Source organism: Denticeps clupeoides, chromosome 5, assembly GCF_900700375.1.
Source record: "Denticeps clupeoides chromosome 5, fDenClu1.1, whole genome shotgun sequence".
Taxonomy (NCBI): Eukaryota; Metazoa; Chordata; class Actinopteri; order Clupeiformes; family Denticipitidae; genus Denticeps; species Denticeps clupeoides.
In genome coordinates, this window is record NC_041711.1 from 13231017 (window position 1) to 13249699 (window position 18683).

General features: G+C 46.0%; 1 protein-coding gene across 4 annotated transcripts; it reads right to left on the reverse strand.

Annotated features, from left to right (window-relative positions):
• Window positions 1-1519: 1519 nt before the first annotated feature.
• Window positions 1520-17814, reverse strand: LOC114791228 (DNA-binding protein SATB2-like). Of its 4 annotated transcripts, none has more exons than XM_028981879.1 (12): window positions 17429-17814; window positions 13536-13730; window positions 12947-13126; window positions 10456-10582; window positions 10251-10374; window positions 9645-9747; window positions 8232-8285; window positions 7596-8128; window positions 7215-7418; window positions 6807-6959; window positions 4838-5023; window positions 1520-2895 (listed from the first exon to the last, which is right to left on the reverse strand). In XM_028981879.1, the coding sequence occupies exons 2-12, from the start codon at window positions 13690-13692 to the stop codon at window positions 2278-2280; spliced, it is 2439 nt and encodes an 812-aa protein (XP_028837712.1). In that variant the 5' UTR covers window positions 13693-13730; window positions 17429-17814; the 3' UTR covers window positions 1520-2277. The 4 variants fall into 4 exon arrangements, with proteins under 4 accessions (XP_028837712.1, XP_028837710.1, XP_028837711.1 ...); XM_028981877.1 differs by having other exon boundaries at window positions 1520-2898; XM_028981878.1 differs by lacking the exon at window positions 17429-17814 and adding an exon at window positions 14075-14158 and having other exon boundaries at window positions 1520-2898.
• Window positions 17815-18683: the final 869 nt, after the last annotated feature.

Consider the following 18683-nt stretch of genomic DNA (forward strand, 5'->3'; position numbering starts at 1 on the left):
TTTTTCCTCTTTTAAACATGCCATCAATGCGATTTTATGAAAATTCAGCCATCTAAAATTTCGATCGCAGACTATTTAAAGGTGCCGCTGAAAGGCATTCTGTTATTGTGCTCTGGTTTATGTAATGAATGTTGTTGAAGCGAACTGATGTGGTCGCATTTAAAAAATGCTTTTCATCTTGGGGTGTAGCTGAGCAGTTTCCCCACGTTTGTGTTTGTGAGCGTGCGCATGCACGTGTAAAAATCCCGACGTGCCTCGCTGCTAAATGGCACGGTGATTGGCGAGAAGATGGCTTTGTAATTAAAGGCGGCGGGCAGAGCAGTACTGCTCCAGTACGTGCCAGAGGGAAGGAAGAGGCGATACTGCTGCTAATAAATGTGTGAATATAATATGTGGTATTAATTGCAGGCCCTGTACACATCTGAGTGTCACTTGTGCATGTGGTGCCACGGGTCAGTGCTCCACTCCCACAGTGCAGCGGAGTGTGCGGGCGCGCGTGGGGACTTGGGGTATTAGCATGTTAATCAGAGTGTGTATTAATCCGTGGGAATGAGCGAGAGGGTGAGTGGAAGAGATCACAGGTGCGTTTGTGTGCTCCACCGAGAGAGGGTAACCCCCCCCCCCCCCCCCCTCCGCGCCCCCACCATTTCCCCGTGCATGCTGGGTAATCAGCGGACTCAGCACCTGCGGCCCAAACCAACCCCATCCCCACCCCCGTCTCTAATGGCCCCTAATGATGCTGCCAGCCGGCCTAATACTGCGCTCCAGAGAGAAGGATCCATATGCTTCCCTTCTGCCAGTCTTACAACACGGACAGACAACGCACAATTCCGCGCACAGAGAGCCATCCAGTCTTTGGCATTGTTCTTTATCGCCCTGCAAATCTGTGACATACATCACATCATAATAGCCATTGTTTTGCCATGTGAGCCCATGTAATGGGATCCCGTAGTTTAAGTGGCGAACTCAGACAGATGTGCGCACACACGTCCCCGTACATGCACAGACACACACGCACATATGCATGGATGCACAAACATGTCGACATGACAGCCGAGTTTCCCCTGCCCCCTGCTGCACAGCCCATCTCTCATCTGTAAATCAAGCTGACAGCACACAATAGTGTCTTTCTATTGTGTGCACACTCGGAGCAAAAACCCGGGACTTGTGCAGTCGTACATCTCACTTGTGGTTGACTACTCCAGAGCAGGGACTTTAATGACAGACCCCCCCCAGAGCTGGAGAATGAAGGCGGCAATGGAAAGATACAGAGCTCCATTTCAAGCGCCCCACTCTGTACCATGTCAGCAGGCACACGGACGCCCGGGTGAGGACCTCAAAAGTACTGCATGTTTTGATTTAATCCCTCTTGCAATTGGTCACAAACTCATAACCAAATAGTTTGACGGAATCAGCTGGCACAGCACGCTATCTGAACCTGAGCGATCACCACCCAAGGACAGAGGAAATCGTGCAGTCATCTATTCCAGGTCGCATGGAACAATAAAGATGGGACGTATGAAAATAAATCCATTTGATTTAATTCAATACAGCCGCATCACAGACAGTATTGTACATCACAGAGACACTGTCCAAAAGTGCTCATGACCCCCAAAACCATCTGATTAAGACATTGTTCATCTGATTAAGACATTGAAGTGTCCAGCTGTAGGTGACCTTTACATAAAAAAATGATTGTCAGCACAGTCAATGATTCCATTGTATAGATTTGGACGGGGCTTTTTTTTTTTGCTATGCATTTTAAAAAATGATTTAACATCTCCAACAAATTAATATTTCCATACTAACAGTAACTTGGTATTCTACAGCTTAGTTTTATTCCTGTATTATTTTCTCAAAACAGTGTTCTCTTGACTTTCACATAGCCATGAGTTATCATAATATTACACAAAAAAGTAATACATTATTGATTATTAGAATAAATACACTTTTATTTTAAGTTATGGAATGGCAAAAGTGGATGAAGATAGTGACACATGGTCAAGTGGTTGTCCATGAACCTGGTGTAGGGTTCAACAGGGATTTTATCTGATTTCCTTTCTGTCCTGAGGATCAAAACATAAAGTAAGGTGAGGAAAGGAGTGTATAAAGAGGAGAAATTGTATAAAATGTCTGAAAATTATCCAAGGATGCAAAATGTGGTTATCTCCTTGTTGATGTGAAAACTCTTCTCATGTCTTCTGAACACACCTCTGTGTTCCCCTGATCGTCTGATCATCCCTTCCTCTGTTGTCCTGTCCTCCAGCACCAAGGCTGCTATCTCTGCTCCTTGGCTGGATGTGGCGAGACAGGTGGTGAGCCGCAGAGCAGATCTGAGCCTGTGCTCTCCTCCATCACCTCCTTCTCGTCCTCTCCTCGCTTCTCCTCCACCTTCCCCCCAGTCCTGTACTCCTCTTTCCTCTCCACCACTCCATCCATGCTGGAGTCTGGTCTATCGGGGCTAGAGGACAGATCCTCGTCTTGATACTCTGATCGGTCGCCCTCTTCTTCCTCCTCGTCCTCCTCTTCCTCCCCATCTCCTCTGGAGTCCTTGGGCCGGCCATGGTGCCGGGCGTGGTAGCGCTGGTTCTGGAAGAACTTGACCACGGTATGCTTGGGAAGGCCCAACTGGGCAGCCAGTGTGTGGATGGCCTCTTGATCTGGGTACAGCCCCACGTCCTGGATGAAGCTCTGCAGTATAACCAGCGCCTCCAGCGAGATCTTCGTACGCGAGCGGGGCTTTTTCAGAGCCCCACTCAGCCCGCTGCTGCTGCCATTTCCACTGCTGACGACAACTCTCTGTGTTGCGGTCTCCTCGCTCAGCAGAGTGGGAGGGGTTTCCTCGCGTAAAGGTGATGGGACCTTCAGGGAAGGTAAGGGCTGCCTGTGTAGTGTCTGCTGAGAGAACACAATTCAGAACAATTCAGGATCGGTGTTTTAGAGAGACATGTTTTTTCTAATGGTGTTTCTAAACGAGGTCATTTGGTCACATCAAAAATGTTACACAAGCAAGCAAAAGCTGCCTGTCCCAGTGGCACTTGAGATGTCTGAAAGGAGAGGATGTTGTTAAAAGGTAAACTGTCATCTAATCCAAGCTGAAGAAAGTCACCCCCTCCCCCTCAGATGGGTTAAGCACAAGGGTGGGGTGACCCACACCCAAAAGCTGGCACGCTCAGCCACGAATCTGTGGTGCATCGAAATGAAAGGACCTATATAGGGATAATAGTCATTCTTTCTCTCCTCTCAATAATAATAGGGTATGTTTTGAATAATATCAAGGCTGCGCTGGGCCATAAAGTGGTTGGTAGGGCCGGACCGGCCAGGAAGTGTGTGGGCTTGTTGCCCTGCCTGCCTAGTCCGCTTCTACTGTGAATTATTTACACATGCGCCTTACCAGACAACAAACACACAAAAACAAAGCAGACTCAAGCAGACACGCTTATGTTTGAATGAAGTGAAGTTTAACATAATTTAACACAGAGTGGAAGGTTTGTGAGAGAGAGACAGTGTGTGTGTGTGTGTGTGTGTGTGTGAGAGAGAGAGACAGATTGAGGGAGAGAGGGAGAGTAAACCAGTTGGTCAGTATAGGTGTACGTAATGAGTATCTGACTGTTGAGAAGGAGAAGGAGCTCTGTTCCCAACCGCCTCTGCCAGCGAAAAGACACCCTGGGGCCCATAGCCTCCACCCATGCATGAGAGACACCACAGACATCCATTTATCAGCAGTAAACCAGAACATTTTCACAAAATACAGGGCTCCACTTAGCACTAAGTGGAATGTGGTTGAAATTATGATAAGTAAAAATGCTCACTAGCTGTGAGTGTGCGCGTTTGTGTGTGTGTGTCACAGCTGGGACACATGTGTGGTCTGTGGTAAATGGCTGGAAGCAAAGAGCTGTGGGGTGTGTGTCTGTCTGTGTGTGTGTGTGTATGTGCATGCAAACACTTCCTCGTAAGGGTTATTAGTAATAGAACTATAACAGTAAATCTTTTGGATTCTGTTGTGCACACACACACACACACACACACACACACACACAGCAGTCCTTAAATTCTTCTGTCACCTCATCATGGAACACTTTCTTCCCATCATTTCTCCTAAACCATTACTTTTGTCTTGCTAATGCTCGACTATTTCTGTATTTTCTATTTTATCTCCCTCTGTGGGCAATCAAGCGGGTGAGTAAAGAGCGAGCAGCAGAGGAATGTGCTTATGGTGTGGCCACAGCGTCCTCCTAGGGATGCTAATTCATTAAAAACAGTTTAACAAAGAAGGGGGGGAACGCAAAGTGGTGGTGAGTGGGGGGAGGAGGAAGGACTCACTGATGAGGCACAGTACTGGTCAGACCAAACCCTCTAAACCCTTTAAAAAGTGAGAATTTCTGGAACTTTAAGAAGGAAAAGTTCCTTTGCATAACTGGGTTAGTAGACTAGTGGGTAACACACTCGCCTACGAACGAGAAGACCCAGGTTCAAATCCCACTTACTACCATTGTGTCCCTGACCAAGACACTTGACCCTGAGTGTCTCTGGGGGGGGGGACTGTCCCTGTAACTACTGATTGTAAGTCGCTCTGGGCGTCTGATAAATGCTGTGAATGTAAAATGTAAATAACTATGAATGTGTGTGTCAATGTGTGTGTGTGTGTGACAGGACTCACTGTTTAAAACTAAAGAAAGGTTGTCCATCAGTGTCCTTTACACAAACCACCAGACAATAAAGCTTCTCTGTAGAATTTAAACTGTTTTAGGGACAACCCCGTTTAGGACTAAGCGCTTATGGATTGTGTATGTGTGTGTGTGTGTGTTCAACGGACATGAATCTATAGTGAGCTCACCTGCATTTCAGAGAGCACACTGTAGCCACGCTCTGTGTGATGATGTCGGGATTCGTCCTCATATGCTGCATCCCTCTCAGACTGAGGCAGTGCCAGGAACCGGCGGATTGTACACAGGTTCTCCCACAGGGTCCGGTTCTCTGGGCTCGGCGTCTCTTTCCAACGCAACAACTCGCACAGCCAGCCCTGACAAAGAACAGAAGGAGACACAAACCGAGACGAATACAATGAATATGCGAAGAATAATGTCAGACCCAGGCCTTTCATTCACAGCTATTGATAAAGCTGATCATTCAAATTTATTTGTAAGTGGATTTCTCAATGTATTCATTCATTAAGTGTCACTCCAGATAATACCCTGTGTTGAGCAGAATAATATTCTGAGAGAGAGTGGGAGGTGGAAATAACAGCAGATAGGAAGCAGTAACGGCTGGGAGTGTTCAGGAGCGGGGCAGTGAGGAGGTAATGGGGGATGAGTCTGGGCAGAAGTGTGCCGATCTGGGGAGGGGAGAGAAGGGGAGATTTGATTATCTCTGGTAGGCTGCTCCAGGCTCTGACACCAGCTGTTGTTTGTGCACAGCCTCCTCCAAAACACACTGTTAATGACCTGATCAGCTCTGCTACTCTCTCTCTCTTCCTCGGTCAAATTCTTCTCATCTCTGCACTCTCCGATGCTCTCTTACAGCTTCTCCCTCATCAGAAAGGTCAGCATGCCCGGCCCCTGCATTCTTTATGTGCCCATGCATTTTCATTCTCAGGACATCTCATTTTGAGTCATCAGTCAAATAAGCACATGGGCCAGTCATCACGTTGAGTTCAACAGTGTGTGCTTCTATCAAACCTCTCCCATCAAAGGTTTGCTCACATCAATAACCATTCCCATAAAACAAAGGAGCAGATAACGATTTTGATCATGACTCCAGCCTAAGCCACAAGTTCTTCTCCAGTGTGAGCACAGTAGGGGATCTGGGCATGGAACGCATTTACAGTGTCTTTGATGATAATCTGTAGTGTAAACTGCCTCTCTGATTGGCCAGCAATACGTTGTTTCAGCCTCTCATTGGTCTTGGCTGTCTCCATTGTTTGTCTATTGAGGAGACATGATGCTTACACCACAGTGACTAAGCTATAATGAGCTGAAAATTGTGGCTAAGGTTGTTTGAGAGGTAATTGCCGAGCTCTGTACTGAATGAACCCACTGTAAAAGCGAACCATAAGGCTACAGTTAGCGCTGGATTAAATATTTGGAACAGATCTGAGGTTTAGTTGTGGGGTAAGATACAGGTTATCCTCTGTGTTCATGATATGGCTTCTGCTTACTGTTAAGAACTTGGCTTGATCATGTTGTACCAAGTTTAAAGGTGAAGTTAAGTCCAAAACCTTGGACCTGTCTCAATACCCACTGAAATATAAAAATAGACAGCTGTCTAATTCTTGAATATTTTAAGAAGACAATATAAAATAATCTAGGGCAAGAAATGTGGTAGTAGCCTAGTGGGTAACACACTCTCCTGAAGACCGAGGTTCAAACCCCACTTACTACCATTGTGTCCCTGAGCAAGACGCTTAACCCTGAGTGTCTCCAGGGGGACTGTCCCTCTAACTACTGGTTGTAAGTCGCTCTGGATAAGGGCATATGATAAATGCCTCAAATGTAATGTAAATGTATCCTTAACTGGTGAGGAAATTCTATAGCACAGTGCTTTGTTGCACTGTGCTATAGAATTTCCTTTTGTGAAATGTTTCATCTGATTTTTTTGTACTACTTAGGTAACCCATTAAGCCATTAAGTTAAGACCAGGCTGTTATTTTGTAAAGAAATAATGGTTTCAGAATTCATAGTGCTAGAATTAACCAAATCAGCACAGGAGGTACTTTATAAACTCTAAGTTTAAATCAGGTTTTAAATCACATCATTCCAGTTCAAAAGAGAGAGCAAAAGGCAGGTGTTTATGCAACAGGTCCTGACCTGGCTCTTGTTGGCTGCCACTTTTGCGAACAGGGCCTGGGAGACTTTGGCTCTCTTCATTTCCTGTTGGATCTCATTGTAGATGGCAGTCGTGATACTGACCAGTGACTCCAGCTTGATGGGAGGGAGCTCAGGGTGTGGGGCCGGTTTAACCTGAGTGGAAAAAAGTCAGTCCAGTCATCCAGTCAGTGTTTCAACTGCTCACGTCCATGTTATTTTGTACCTTAGGACAGGCATCTGACACTATATCATAAACCAGAAGCAGAATAAACATATTGGCAACATTGGCAACCTAATTGATTTGATTCCTAATCTGAAGTGTTCATATGGACCCATGTGGTTTGCATGCAGGGTTACTGTTTGGCTTTGCATGCCTATGTGGGCATGTATGCGTGTGCACACGTGTACCTGTGTAAGTCGTGGTGTGGCGGGGCTGCTGTTAGGTGTGTGTGCTGCGCTGTTATTGGACCTCTCTCTCTCCTCCTGATAAATGCGGTCTCTCTCACTCTCGGGCAGGCTGAGGAAACTCTGCATGGCCTTCAGGTTCACCAGCAGAGACTGAGACGCGGAACGCGGGTCCTCCTCCTTGCGCAGGATCTCAGAGAGCAGGCCCTAACCCACATACACACACGCGCTGAAACGCTGCTGCTTCCTTCGCGGCCAGCCTAGTTACTTGAGGCCTTCTTTACAATAATCCTAATCTAGTTTTTTTTTTTTTTTTACTTCCACTCAGGTAAACAAGAAGAAGAAACACACACTGCACTACAAAGAACATTTTCAATGGATTACCTGAGTGCGGTTGAAAGCCACACGTGCGAACACTGCCTGCGACACACTCGCCCTCCTCAGCTCATCTCGCACCTGCTGGTAAATGTCTGGTGGCACGTCTGGGGTGCTGGAGAGAGTGGTGGGGTTCTCCACGGAAACGGGCTTGGAGACTGTGCGTGGAATAGGCGGGTGGTTGAGGAACTGCTGGTTGATTGGTGGCGGGTGCGGGTGCGGGTGGGGGTGACCCAGTAAGCGGCTCACCACCAGCTGCTGGTTGAGGAGGTGCGCCATGGCCAGCTGCTGCCGCACCAGTTGAGGTGAGAGCTGGGGCGAGAGGAGACCCCCGTGGCCCAGAATGGCTGGTGGTGGAGGGTGTCCCACAGGGGAGCACAGTGGGGGGCTGGAGGTCAGAGTCACTGGGGACTGGGAGGCAGGCTGCTGCTGGTGGTGGGCGGGGGTGGATGGACTTAAAGAGAAGCCAAACTGGGAGAGACCAGACAAGGGTGTTGGCCGTTGTCCCAGGACACAGAAATCTGGCAGAGAGTCTCTCTCCACTGCAAATATGCACACACACACACAGACAAATGCACACTCAGAGATTTAATTACACCATATCACAGCGATTGACAATGTTGATAAGCATGGAGTGGTGCTTACCTTTGATTTCAGGTTTGTCCCTCCCAGACCACAGCTTCTCCTGGTCCTCCCCAGCTACACAGCAATAGGCACACACAAACAAATATAATTCAGTACATTGTATATGTCAGGCCTGGATCCACCCTGGATCTCATATTCAAACTTGAACTGGCTGAGGAAGACAAACTATTATAGAAATAATCAAAAAATAACTGTTCCCATCCACATCCACACATCAGAGGTGGTACCAAGTTATCTAAGCCTACCATGTCAAACAGATGGGTCGGATTTATGATTTCCTCTAATTAAATCACGGTTCTTTTTTAAAAATAAAAATTGGTTTAAATGTAATTCCATGTCTTTGATTATACTGGAATTTCAGAGCTAGTTCATGAATTGACTTCAAAATATGGGTATGTTTAATAGCGCATATAAATAATCTGTAAAGTTCACAGATCACAACATTAAAACTACTGAGAGGTGCAGTGAAGAACCTAGATAATCTGGTTAGAATGGCAGCTGTCAAGGTGTGGGATGTCTTAGGTAGCAAGGGAACAACAGCTTCATGAAGCAGATGTGTCTGAGGCTGCAAATCTAAACATGTTAAGGTTTTTTTCCAGGTTGCAATGGTTCGGACATATAACCGGAAAACAGGTGACTGGATCATTGTTACCCAAGGCTCATTGACGCATTGGTGGATACCAAAGGAAACTTCTTATTGGGCCAGAACTATTTTGGTGGCTTAATTTTCACATTATAAGGCAGGACTCATAATAATGTTCTATCGCACAGATCGTGACATCACTTCATGTCACATGAATAATCTTCAGGTATTTGATTATAAAGCCATTTTCAGCAAGTTTAGACAGTGGAGTAAACACACAGTCATTGTTATCATTTCCTACTTTAAACAAAACACAATTTGCCATGAATCCACCATTTTTCTTTCCATATTTTTACAAGGGTAGAGTGCACTCTCCAACCCCCAAAACCAAACCTGTCAGCACCAAAGGGACATTTACCATTTCAACCTCACTCACCCCACAACGCCTGTGTTTGAGCACTGAAGTCAACTTTGATCTGTCCTTCTTCTTTCTTTGTCTATATGTGTGCTTGTGTGTGTAGGGGCTGAGAGCTTTGCAGCAGTGTGTTATGATATTCAGTCATAGTATGTGGTGGCCCTGGAAGATTGGGTCTGTTTCTGCTTAAGGATTAGAGGGTCTTTGGCTTTCGTTGTTATATTGAGGGTGACACTAAAAGGGGAGCGCGAGTGTGACGTATTGTTGGATTGGGTTTCTGCTTCCCTCTGTTCTCCTCAAAGGGGGTCTGTGAGAACAACCAATCAAGCAAACTGACCACTGGGTGCTTATCTGAGGATCAGACTATTTCTAGACTGTCAATCAGGGAAATCAGTGCCACAAGAATGGGTCTCACCTTTGACCTTTTTGTATTTCTTGTACCAGCGGCCAAACTCTTGGCATTTGGAAGTGGAGACATTGGCATAGTAGGAGCTGTTTACAATGGAGGAGATCATACTCTGAAAGACAGAAATAAAGATATATGCAGAGATTACTATAGCGATAAATATTAAAGGTCCCCTATTATGATTTTTTTTTGCTTTTATATAGGCCTTAGTGTTCTGAAGTCTCTTCGTTGGAGATAGGAAGTTGTGTTGGCATTGTCTCTGCGTGTTTTCCAGGAAAACCTGTCTGTGCCAAACACTGTGGTTAATGAATGGTCTTGATGATGTCATTTCTCTGAATGCCGGCTCACTTCTATAGGCCACTCTCCTCCTCATCCCACCTCTCTTCTCCTCATTTGCATTTAAAGCTACAAATGCTGAAATGGTGCGTCCTGGGGAAAATCTCATTGTGGGACTGGATAAAAGTGTCTGCAATTCACTAAGGCTGAATTCCAGAGAGAGACTTCAGATACGGTATCTGTACAGACACTAAGACATAAAAGCAATATATAAAAGCAAAAACAATGAATGTCAGGGGACCTTTAAGGAATAGAATTGATAGACAGAACTGTCTTTACCTGGGACAGGGGACACTCCTTGGCCACAGAACTGTGGTTCATTTCCTTCAGTAACTCCTTCAGAGCGAACCTCACTGTGGCATGGTTCCACTGTTCCCACGGCAACTCCTCCAGTTTGGCATAGCTGGAACCACAGTGGCCATTAGTGAAAATGTGTCATTATACCCTTTAATTGATATTTAAAATCCAGCAACTGGTGCCTGACCTGTGTAGCTGGATTCGTAGTGTGACCATGTGGTAGACGTCCAGAAGCATGTCTGCCACGGTGGCCTCAGGGGCGTCTGTCAGGAGCTGGATGGGCATGGGCCTCCAGCGCCCCACTTTAATGATACCTGATGGAGAAAAGAGATAATGCCCCATAATGATGCTTCCTCTAATTTGAGTGCTACATGATACTAATCCTAAATTCAGAGAAGATTAGCTATGCACAGTTTTGATCATGCCCTGAAGCAAATCTGCACGATGCCTTCAAGGCATGGTAGCATGACCATTCAACTGCCCAATTGTTCAGTATGTAAAGGGCACCAAAGATATATTATCAAATGTTTTTTACAAGACCAATTACTTTCAAAGCAGTGCACCATTTCATTACAGCCCAGTTGAGCTACTGAGGGAATACCTGATCCTGATAAATACGAAAATGCACTGACACATAGCACATACAGATTTGTATTTGTGTAACACAAATCAAGAGAGCAAATACTTTAGGTAAGTAATTCTGGGTGAAATTCTGGCATAATTCTGCCCATTTCTCAGTTTTTGGGTCATCAGCTTACTCTCACCTTCCCACAGTGGTATTAAGTGAGTGGCTACTGTGTGCATTCCTTTGAAACTGGAATCCGCTCAGGGTGTATTTTTAAATCATTCTATAAATGCACCTCATATAGAATGTGACATTTATGTGCATTATAAATGTATTCTCTGTGCCACCGTGTCATTTTCTTTTGTGGCTAAGCCTCAAGCAGAGCAAAGGCGTCTATTTCTGCCGTACCCACAACTCAACTGACCACAGCCTCCTCTGCTGAAGCCTTTTCAAATAAATGCCTTTAAATTTGCCTTTAAAGCACCCTCCGTCTCCCCGCGTGGGTCCCGCTTCATTCTTTTCCGTCGTGCCCCCTGCAAACCCCCATGCTGCGAGAGCGGCCCTGTTCCCCAGGCCTGGTCTGGGGCCATGGCTGGAACGGCTAAGCTAAACAAAGCTAATCACATTAGGATGCATGAAGTCAAACACAGAGACAGATGAGCTGTGGACTGCAAGGCTCTTTGTGCTGGAGAATATGCGTGAGCATGTTTACCAGCGTGTTTGTGTGCGGGAGAGAGAAAAACATGTTAGTGTATATAGGAGCGTAAACCCGAGTTTAAAAAAAAAAAAAAAAAAAAAAAGTGATTGGGGTGTCTTCGTGATGCGCGGCAATGCAATTCTCCGCCTAAATACCCCCTACCGACCCCCTGATCCCTAATGATATTGATTTCAGGCCGCAGACTTGCTTGTCTGGAGCCCTCGGCCAATCCCAGCGCCACATTCTTACCTGTGGTTAGCGCACTGGCGAATTCAGGTCTTAACTGCAACTGCAAATAACAAGGAGCAGAACAAAAACTGTTCCTGCTTTCAATCACCTCCTGCCTAAAAATAGTCCGTCTCCATCTGTTCTAATAAAAGCCCTATAATGTTTATAATCAAAATAAACAAAATAAACAATATTGGGCGTTTAATTACTGCTGGGGCTAATTAAAGAGTGAATGCAGCGCGCAGTGGGGGAGGGCGACTCGGAGACACAGCCGGGACAAAGCCGTGGAGGACAGAATCCAATCAGGGAGAAAATAGCCCTCTGCCACCCCGTGTAATTTTGGTCAGAACCGCACAGCAGCGAAAGAGAAGACGAAGGGGGGAGCGAGAGAGAAAGAACTATGCGTGATTAGAGCCAGAAATTATTCATTTCGACCTAAGCGCTTATTTCAACAAACAGCGGCAGAAAGAAAAGACTGTTTTTTTTTGTTTTTTTCAGCGTAACGCAAGAGGGAGGTGCGGGAGGGTGTAGGCCCAGTGTCGCAGGGACCGTGTTTATGGGACGGCAGAGGAATTTCGGGGCGCGTCCACCGCCCTCTCCTGGTGTGTCCCTGTTGTCGGGAGACCCGGCTTCGCCCATGTCCGCCGGACTGCTGTTTGTGTCCGAGGCCTATATTTGTTTTCTGGCAGCGTGGTGTTTGGTTTTGTCTGCGCTTTTGTTTGATTGCTGTGTGCTAGGCTTTTGGTGTGGCGAGAAAAAAAAAAAAAAAAAAAACTAATTTATATCCCGTTGTCTTTGAGTGTGCCAAAATCAGACCTCCCGTTGTTATTTGTGTTAACTTCAATGTGCCCACAACATAGCTGCACTCTCCAATTAGAAAAAAATAACGATGCTGAACTGACGGAGCCTGCGGAGTTCACGGGTGCCAGCGTTGACCAAAATATCAGTGAATTTCGGGAAATTGAAAATAGGGTCCCTCTTGCCAGTTTGCATTTCCAACGTCCTGTAACCTGTGAGAGTGGCTATTTAAAGTGGTGTGATACAGAATATTTCTAATAATGCATGTAGTAATGAATATTAGCATTTTGCCCCTCATACGAGCCCAATACAAACCTTAGATTTGGCCAATTTGCCGAACAATTTACCAGCCGTTCCACCGCGACCCGAGGGCCATGCGTGCGGACTCACCCTGAGCCTGCACTGCTGCATTGTGGGAGTAACCGAGGGCCTGCAGGGCCGACTCCACCAGCTGAGAGAAGAGGAGGTCCCGCCGCACCAGAACAAACTCCGCATGCTCCTCCCCCACCTCGCCAACGCCGCGCTCCGCCGACGCCCGCTCCACCACGCAGTACACAGGGATCATCAGACCTGAGGGGAGACCGAGACAGAGACAAAATAGGCAAATTCTCAACATGCCCTGAACATCATCTTTTTTTGATTTAGCAATGCACCATGCAGTCTTTTATTTAAAATAAAATTTTCCCTTTAAGGAGCAGACGTCTTGATGCCTCCAGATGCCTTTGTCATGAAATAGTATAGACCATCATACAGGGAGCACTAAAGTACTAGCACATTTGTCTGTGTGTGTGTGTGTGTGTGTGTCTGGCTGTTTTCTTTTCGGTTTGAACACTGGTCTGCTCATTAACACCACAGCCACACTACACAGATGCAGAATGTCTGCACTTCCTCCATCATTCACTACGGCCTTTCCACTCACGACCTGTCTGCGTGCATCTGAATGTGTTTACGGAAGTCCGTGTGTGTGTGTGTGTAGTACCTCCCAAGGGCCGATGCACTGTCCCATTGGAGCGGCTGTGGGGTGTTGTGGGACTGCCGTTGAGCTCTAGACGGCCCATCTTTCCCGGAGGTGGACGACAGGTCTCTGGACTGTCAGCAAGGTCCTTCTGACCAGGGCTCTCGGTTCTTCGCTCCATCAACCTCCAGTCTCCAGGGGGAGCTACTGAGTAAAGCCCTAAAACAATAAATATACCTCACATTTCACAACCTCCACCCAGTTCCCATCGTGCACAGAAGGACAGAGAAGAAAGGTCCAGGAGACGCAGATAGAGTTTCCACCGCACCGATTTTCCTCCACGAGAGACGACTCAGACTGCGGTCACCCCCCACTCACACTGAAGACATTACTCTTTATTTACAGATGACACAAACAAAGCAAAAAAAGTGGCCACAATAAACAAGTCCAACATCTGAAGGAAATTAAAAGGTCTTTTTTTCCCCTCCTGTGTCATAAGGCTCCAAATGTTAGCCTCCATAGAACACCCACAATGCACAGGGAGTTGTATGGACAATACAAACCTTTAAAAAAAGACTTGTACTTAAGCTTGCTTGAATTTCAGTGAAGTTTGTCTGTGCTGAAGGGGCCGTGAATGGTCTGGAGTCAGTCCACTGGACGTGTTTGGTTCATTAAAAGAGGGTTTGGCTGGCAGTCATGGTTTTTAATAAAAGCGCACGCAAAATTAATAGATGGCAATACAAACACAGCCCAACACAAACAGAATAAACTGCAAAGCAATAAGACTGAGCTGAGGTTTACACAATTCATACCCTCAAAGTCGCACACACACACACACACACACACACACACACACACACACACACACATTGGCCCCATTGGCTACATGCACACACACTTCAACACAAATACACACACACACACACACACACACATTACATTAAGTGAGACATAAAAGTCCATTCCAGAACTCATTTTTTAGCATAATCTTCATCATTTGCAGTGGACCCAAAACCTGAAACCAGATCTGATTCGTTGCATTAAGAGAGCAGCGTAGCTTGTGTGAGAGTGTAATTAAAGCTAATAAATCTTTACAGCCCTGAGTAGACGTGGCTTTTTTTTTTTTTTCTTTTCCCCAGCGTTCATCCCCAAACACTAAAAAGAGCTGTGGTTAATGAATATTGTTGCATGGTATTTGTGAAGCATCTACATTCCTGTATACCCCCGCCCGGCCTTCTCCAAACCCTGCTCCACTGCCGCACATACACCAAAAGAAGAAAAAAAAGATGTAATAGCCGGTCGTTTACAGAAAGTAATAATTCCCAGAAGTAAATGGAGGTTGACCGTGAGGGGGAAGAAACACGGAGTGATACATTTCATCCAGGGATCCTATGCTCCATCCCAGCCCTGCGCTGTCCCTTCAGATGCACTGCCACCACACCAGATACTGCGCAGATGCTCCTCGAAGTGCTTTTTGCCACTAAAAACACATATTTGGCTCATTTGGGACACCAAGATAATAACATGAGGAACAATGCAACCAAGCCACTTTAAGCCACTTTAAATCTGTCCACTAACGTTCTCCTCAGTCCAGCCCTGTAGCCCCGGGACCAGCCCACCCAAACCAGCCCAAAATTCGAATAACATCATGAATGTGGTGCAATATTACAAAGCAAAAAACTATTAAACAGCTGAAAATTGCACAGGGTTCTGTTACGCACGCACACACACATACACACACACTTCTGGCACAAAGCAGGCTGATAGCGCAGACCACACACTGACTCTGGGGAATAGGCTCACACACTGACACACATGGAGGCCAAATGCGATAAATAATGACACAGTCACTGCACACGCAGCCGAGAGAGCCAAACCATGGTGTGTTAGCGGGGTGGAGTCCTCGGGGCCACACACTGCTTGCACCAGTATTGTCACCCACGACACCCCGGTAGCCTGCGACTGACTGCGGAAGGGGGTTAATGCCGCCCGGCCACTCGAGAAAAGCTGCAGCCAGGGAGAGTGCAGGCACTTGCAGCAGATGGACGGATAAGCAGCCGCGGTAGACACGCTCGCACATAGTTTGCTGGGAGTTAATAAGCGTTATTTGAAAGTGCTTTTTCAGAATTAATTCACTAGATTTTATTTGAAGAAGGCTTATAATTTGGGCCACCACAAACATGTCAAGTATGCGCTTGGCCCTTGGGAAAAGTGAAGTCGTAAAACACGGCACGTACAGACAATAGAATAATGAATAAGAAAATTGCACCAATCAGACACAGCCAGGTTTGGGATCTTTTCCATTTGGCGATTAGGTTTACGGAATGTCCTGGAAAGAAGTTTGCTGGTCTAACCAGTACTGTCAGGACTTCTCAGTTAATAGAACGTGGTTTTCAACTTGCTTCAGTCTAAAATACAGAGTTCCCAGGAATTAATTGAATGTAAAGTGTATGCCTATATAATAAATCCAATGGCACGTTCAACATTTGGTATAAGGCCTTGTGAAATGAATACTCTATTGGCCTGCTCCTATTCAAAAAGAGCATAAATAGATCATCTAGAAAATGGAATCATCTCTTTTACAGCTTGTGTGTTTCTGGTAATCCTGACCTTCTTGCTCACACCCCACATTCATTAAATGACATCTGACAGTGTCTGAGTTTTCTGAGTTAGTCCTGTCCTATACTCGGTTTTCTACTGCCGTTGGGCATGGAAGAATTTTGTTTTTCACAGCCCCATTTGCAAAAGTAAAAAAAAAAAAAAAACATATTTATGCCGAGGAATAATGAGCTTTGATGGGGCTATTAAAGAAGTGCTGTTGACAATTTTTTTTTTTTTGCGGCATAAATATCCCCTCGGAAGCTGGAGGCAAACATGTAATTTCCATCCCCAACTGTGGCAAATACCATAATGCTTCATGCTAGACAGCTGTGCCAGTTTTTGAAGTGTGTGTGGAAAGTCACACTGGCGCTGCAGACAACAGCAGTGGCCGTCAGATCTCTTCCTGGCGCGTCTTTTATACGACTTGGACACAGGCACACAAGGACACATTTTACATTTTAAAAAACACTGAATTAAAGGATTTATGCAAATAGAGAAGAAATTTGTTCTCCTACTTGAGGCCGTTTTCACTTGTATTTTATCGTTTATTTTTAATAGTTATTTCTTATTTTTAATTATATTCTTCTATTCAGAAAATTGATGTAAAGGAACTAAAAGCTTGAATTATAAACCTGTTTACTTCATCTTTCTGTCAGCTTAAAGAAGACAGGTAAAGTGGGACCTACTTGTTGCGACTGCACACACACACACACACACACACACACACGCGTCTGCAGAACTGACCAACACACTGGCCAAACGCAAACTGCAGGAAAAGTACAGGCCTCCGGATTTTTCCCCTAAAAATTGCACAGACTGACATATACCGCCATGATCTAACAACGTTTTCTTTATGATTATAAAAAAAACGCTATATAAAAACTATAAAAATCAAGCCCTCCGTTCTACTGAAAATATGAGGTTTTCAAATACGGCAGGATTTTAAACGAATAAATACTTAATTTTCAGATTCAATAAAGACGCGCGGCATTGCGACGTGTAGGCCAATCAAACGGAGTTGTTCTAAACGTATAATATATATAATACATATATCTATTTAATTAACTAAATAAGATATTAATCCTGTTGTCACAATTCTTTAAAAAGGGAAGAAGAAAAGTCAGCATTCCTGATATTTTAATCCCGAGTTACAGGGTCACGTGGTGACGCGGGAAAATAATTCCAGGCGCAATAAAAACAGAAAGAGAATTTCAAGGTAATAAAGAGATGAGAGAAAAGTTCCTCAACTTTTCGGCCGGCGAAAATCCCACTTAAACGAACAAACGAATTCAAAAAATTTCCGTCGGGATACTCACGGTGCAGCGCGGCTCCCGCTCCGGGCTTCAGCGCGCCGCGGGCGCGGCTCTCCCCATCGGGGCCGAGGGCGGCGTCCAGCTTCGGGGCTTCTGGAGGGGAGAGACGGGCGTCGTGTGCAGGCGCGGCGGAAAGAGCCGGAACTCACGCGAAGCTGCGCTCGGCTCCGAACTTCTCCTTCTCCGGCTCGGGTGGCGGTGGACGTGGGGACCGGGAGCCGACTGGCAGCGGGGAGACGGCTGAGCCGAGGAGAGCCGAGGAGAGGCGAGGGGAGGAGGGATCGGGAGGCTGCGCACGCCGCACGCTGCTCCGCCGCCTGACAAATGCCTGGATGGCGCTCGGAATTTGTCTTTATGCGCATTTCACGTCGACGCGTCGCAGTCACGTGTGTCTGCGCTCCGTGTCTTTACAGCCCTGAGTAGACTGTGCTCCTTTGAGGGTCACCTGATAGCCCGGGCTTTTCTACTGTTGGGGTTAGAGGTTAGAGGTTAAGTGCAGATATGAAATCTAAATGGGACTAAGGCTGGATGCTCGGGGTTCAAGCGAAGTTTACATGGTATATATACGTAACCCCCACGTGTATATACCTGTTTTCAAAAGGTTTCTGGGGCGTTTTTCTGTTGCATTTTGGAGTGTGGTTGGTGGGGCCATGATGGGATTTCTTTTGTTTCCAAGAACTATTTCTAACTGTGAGAATTCAGGAAAGTCTTCTGAAACTCTTTTTTTTAAATCTGAAACGTAATTGGCAAGGAATATTGTACATTCGGATAGAAGCTACGGCAGAAACAGGCGTCATAAATTTCCCCACCACGTGGTCAGCTGTCCAGAGTGGCATGCAGGTGTGCCCCCCCTCTCCTGTGGCACTTCTCATCTGAAAACACAGGACCGTGCTCGGCATTTAGACTGGAAGTTTTGGGACTGCATGCATCACAACAGACTTATAACAGCACGAACGGATGAGAAATCTGAGTCAGAGGTTTTGTTGCTGAACCATGCGTTCCATTCAGAAAGCGGTTGTGCTTGCGGTGCTCAGAAGGGACCGTGGGAACGTTGGACTGAGGGACGGAGCCCCGAGAGTCAATAAGTCCAACAAGATTATGTCCCAGCCCATGGACAAATATAATTACTCCTACGCTCAAAAAAGAGGTTCTCCATTTTTCCCGGGCGAGTTTTGTCGTATTTTCCTCACATCATGCATCACATCCACAGCTGATAAAGCTCAAGTTAAATAGTGAAACGTTGCAGGCGGTGATTGCT

Bases quoted from the DNA above. Each gene is read 5' to 3' on its own strand.
- LOC114791228 (XM_028981877.1), bottom strand. From the start codon at position 13,692: ATGGAGCGAAGAACCGAGAGCCCTGGTCAGAAGGACCTTGCTGACAGT. The intron at 7,419-7,595 runs GTAATCCATTGA...TATGTGGGTTAG, and splicing joins TGGCTTTCAACCGCACTCAG to GGCCTGCTCTCTGAGATCCT. The intron at 6,960-7,214 runs GTACACGTGTGC...TTTTCCACTCAG, and splicing joins CCACACCACGACTTACACAG to GTTAAACCGGCCCCACACCC.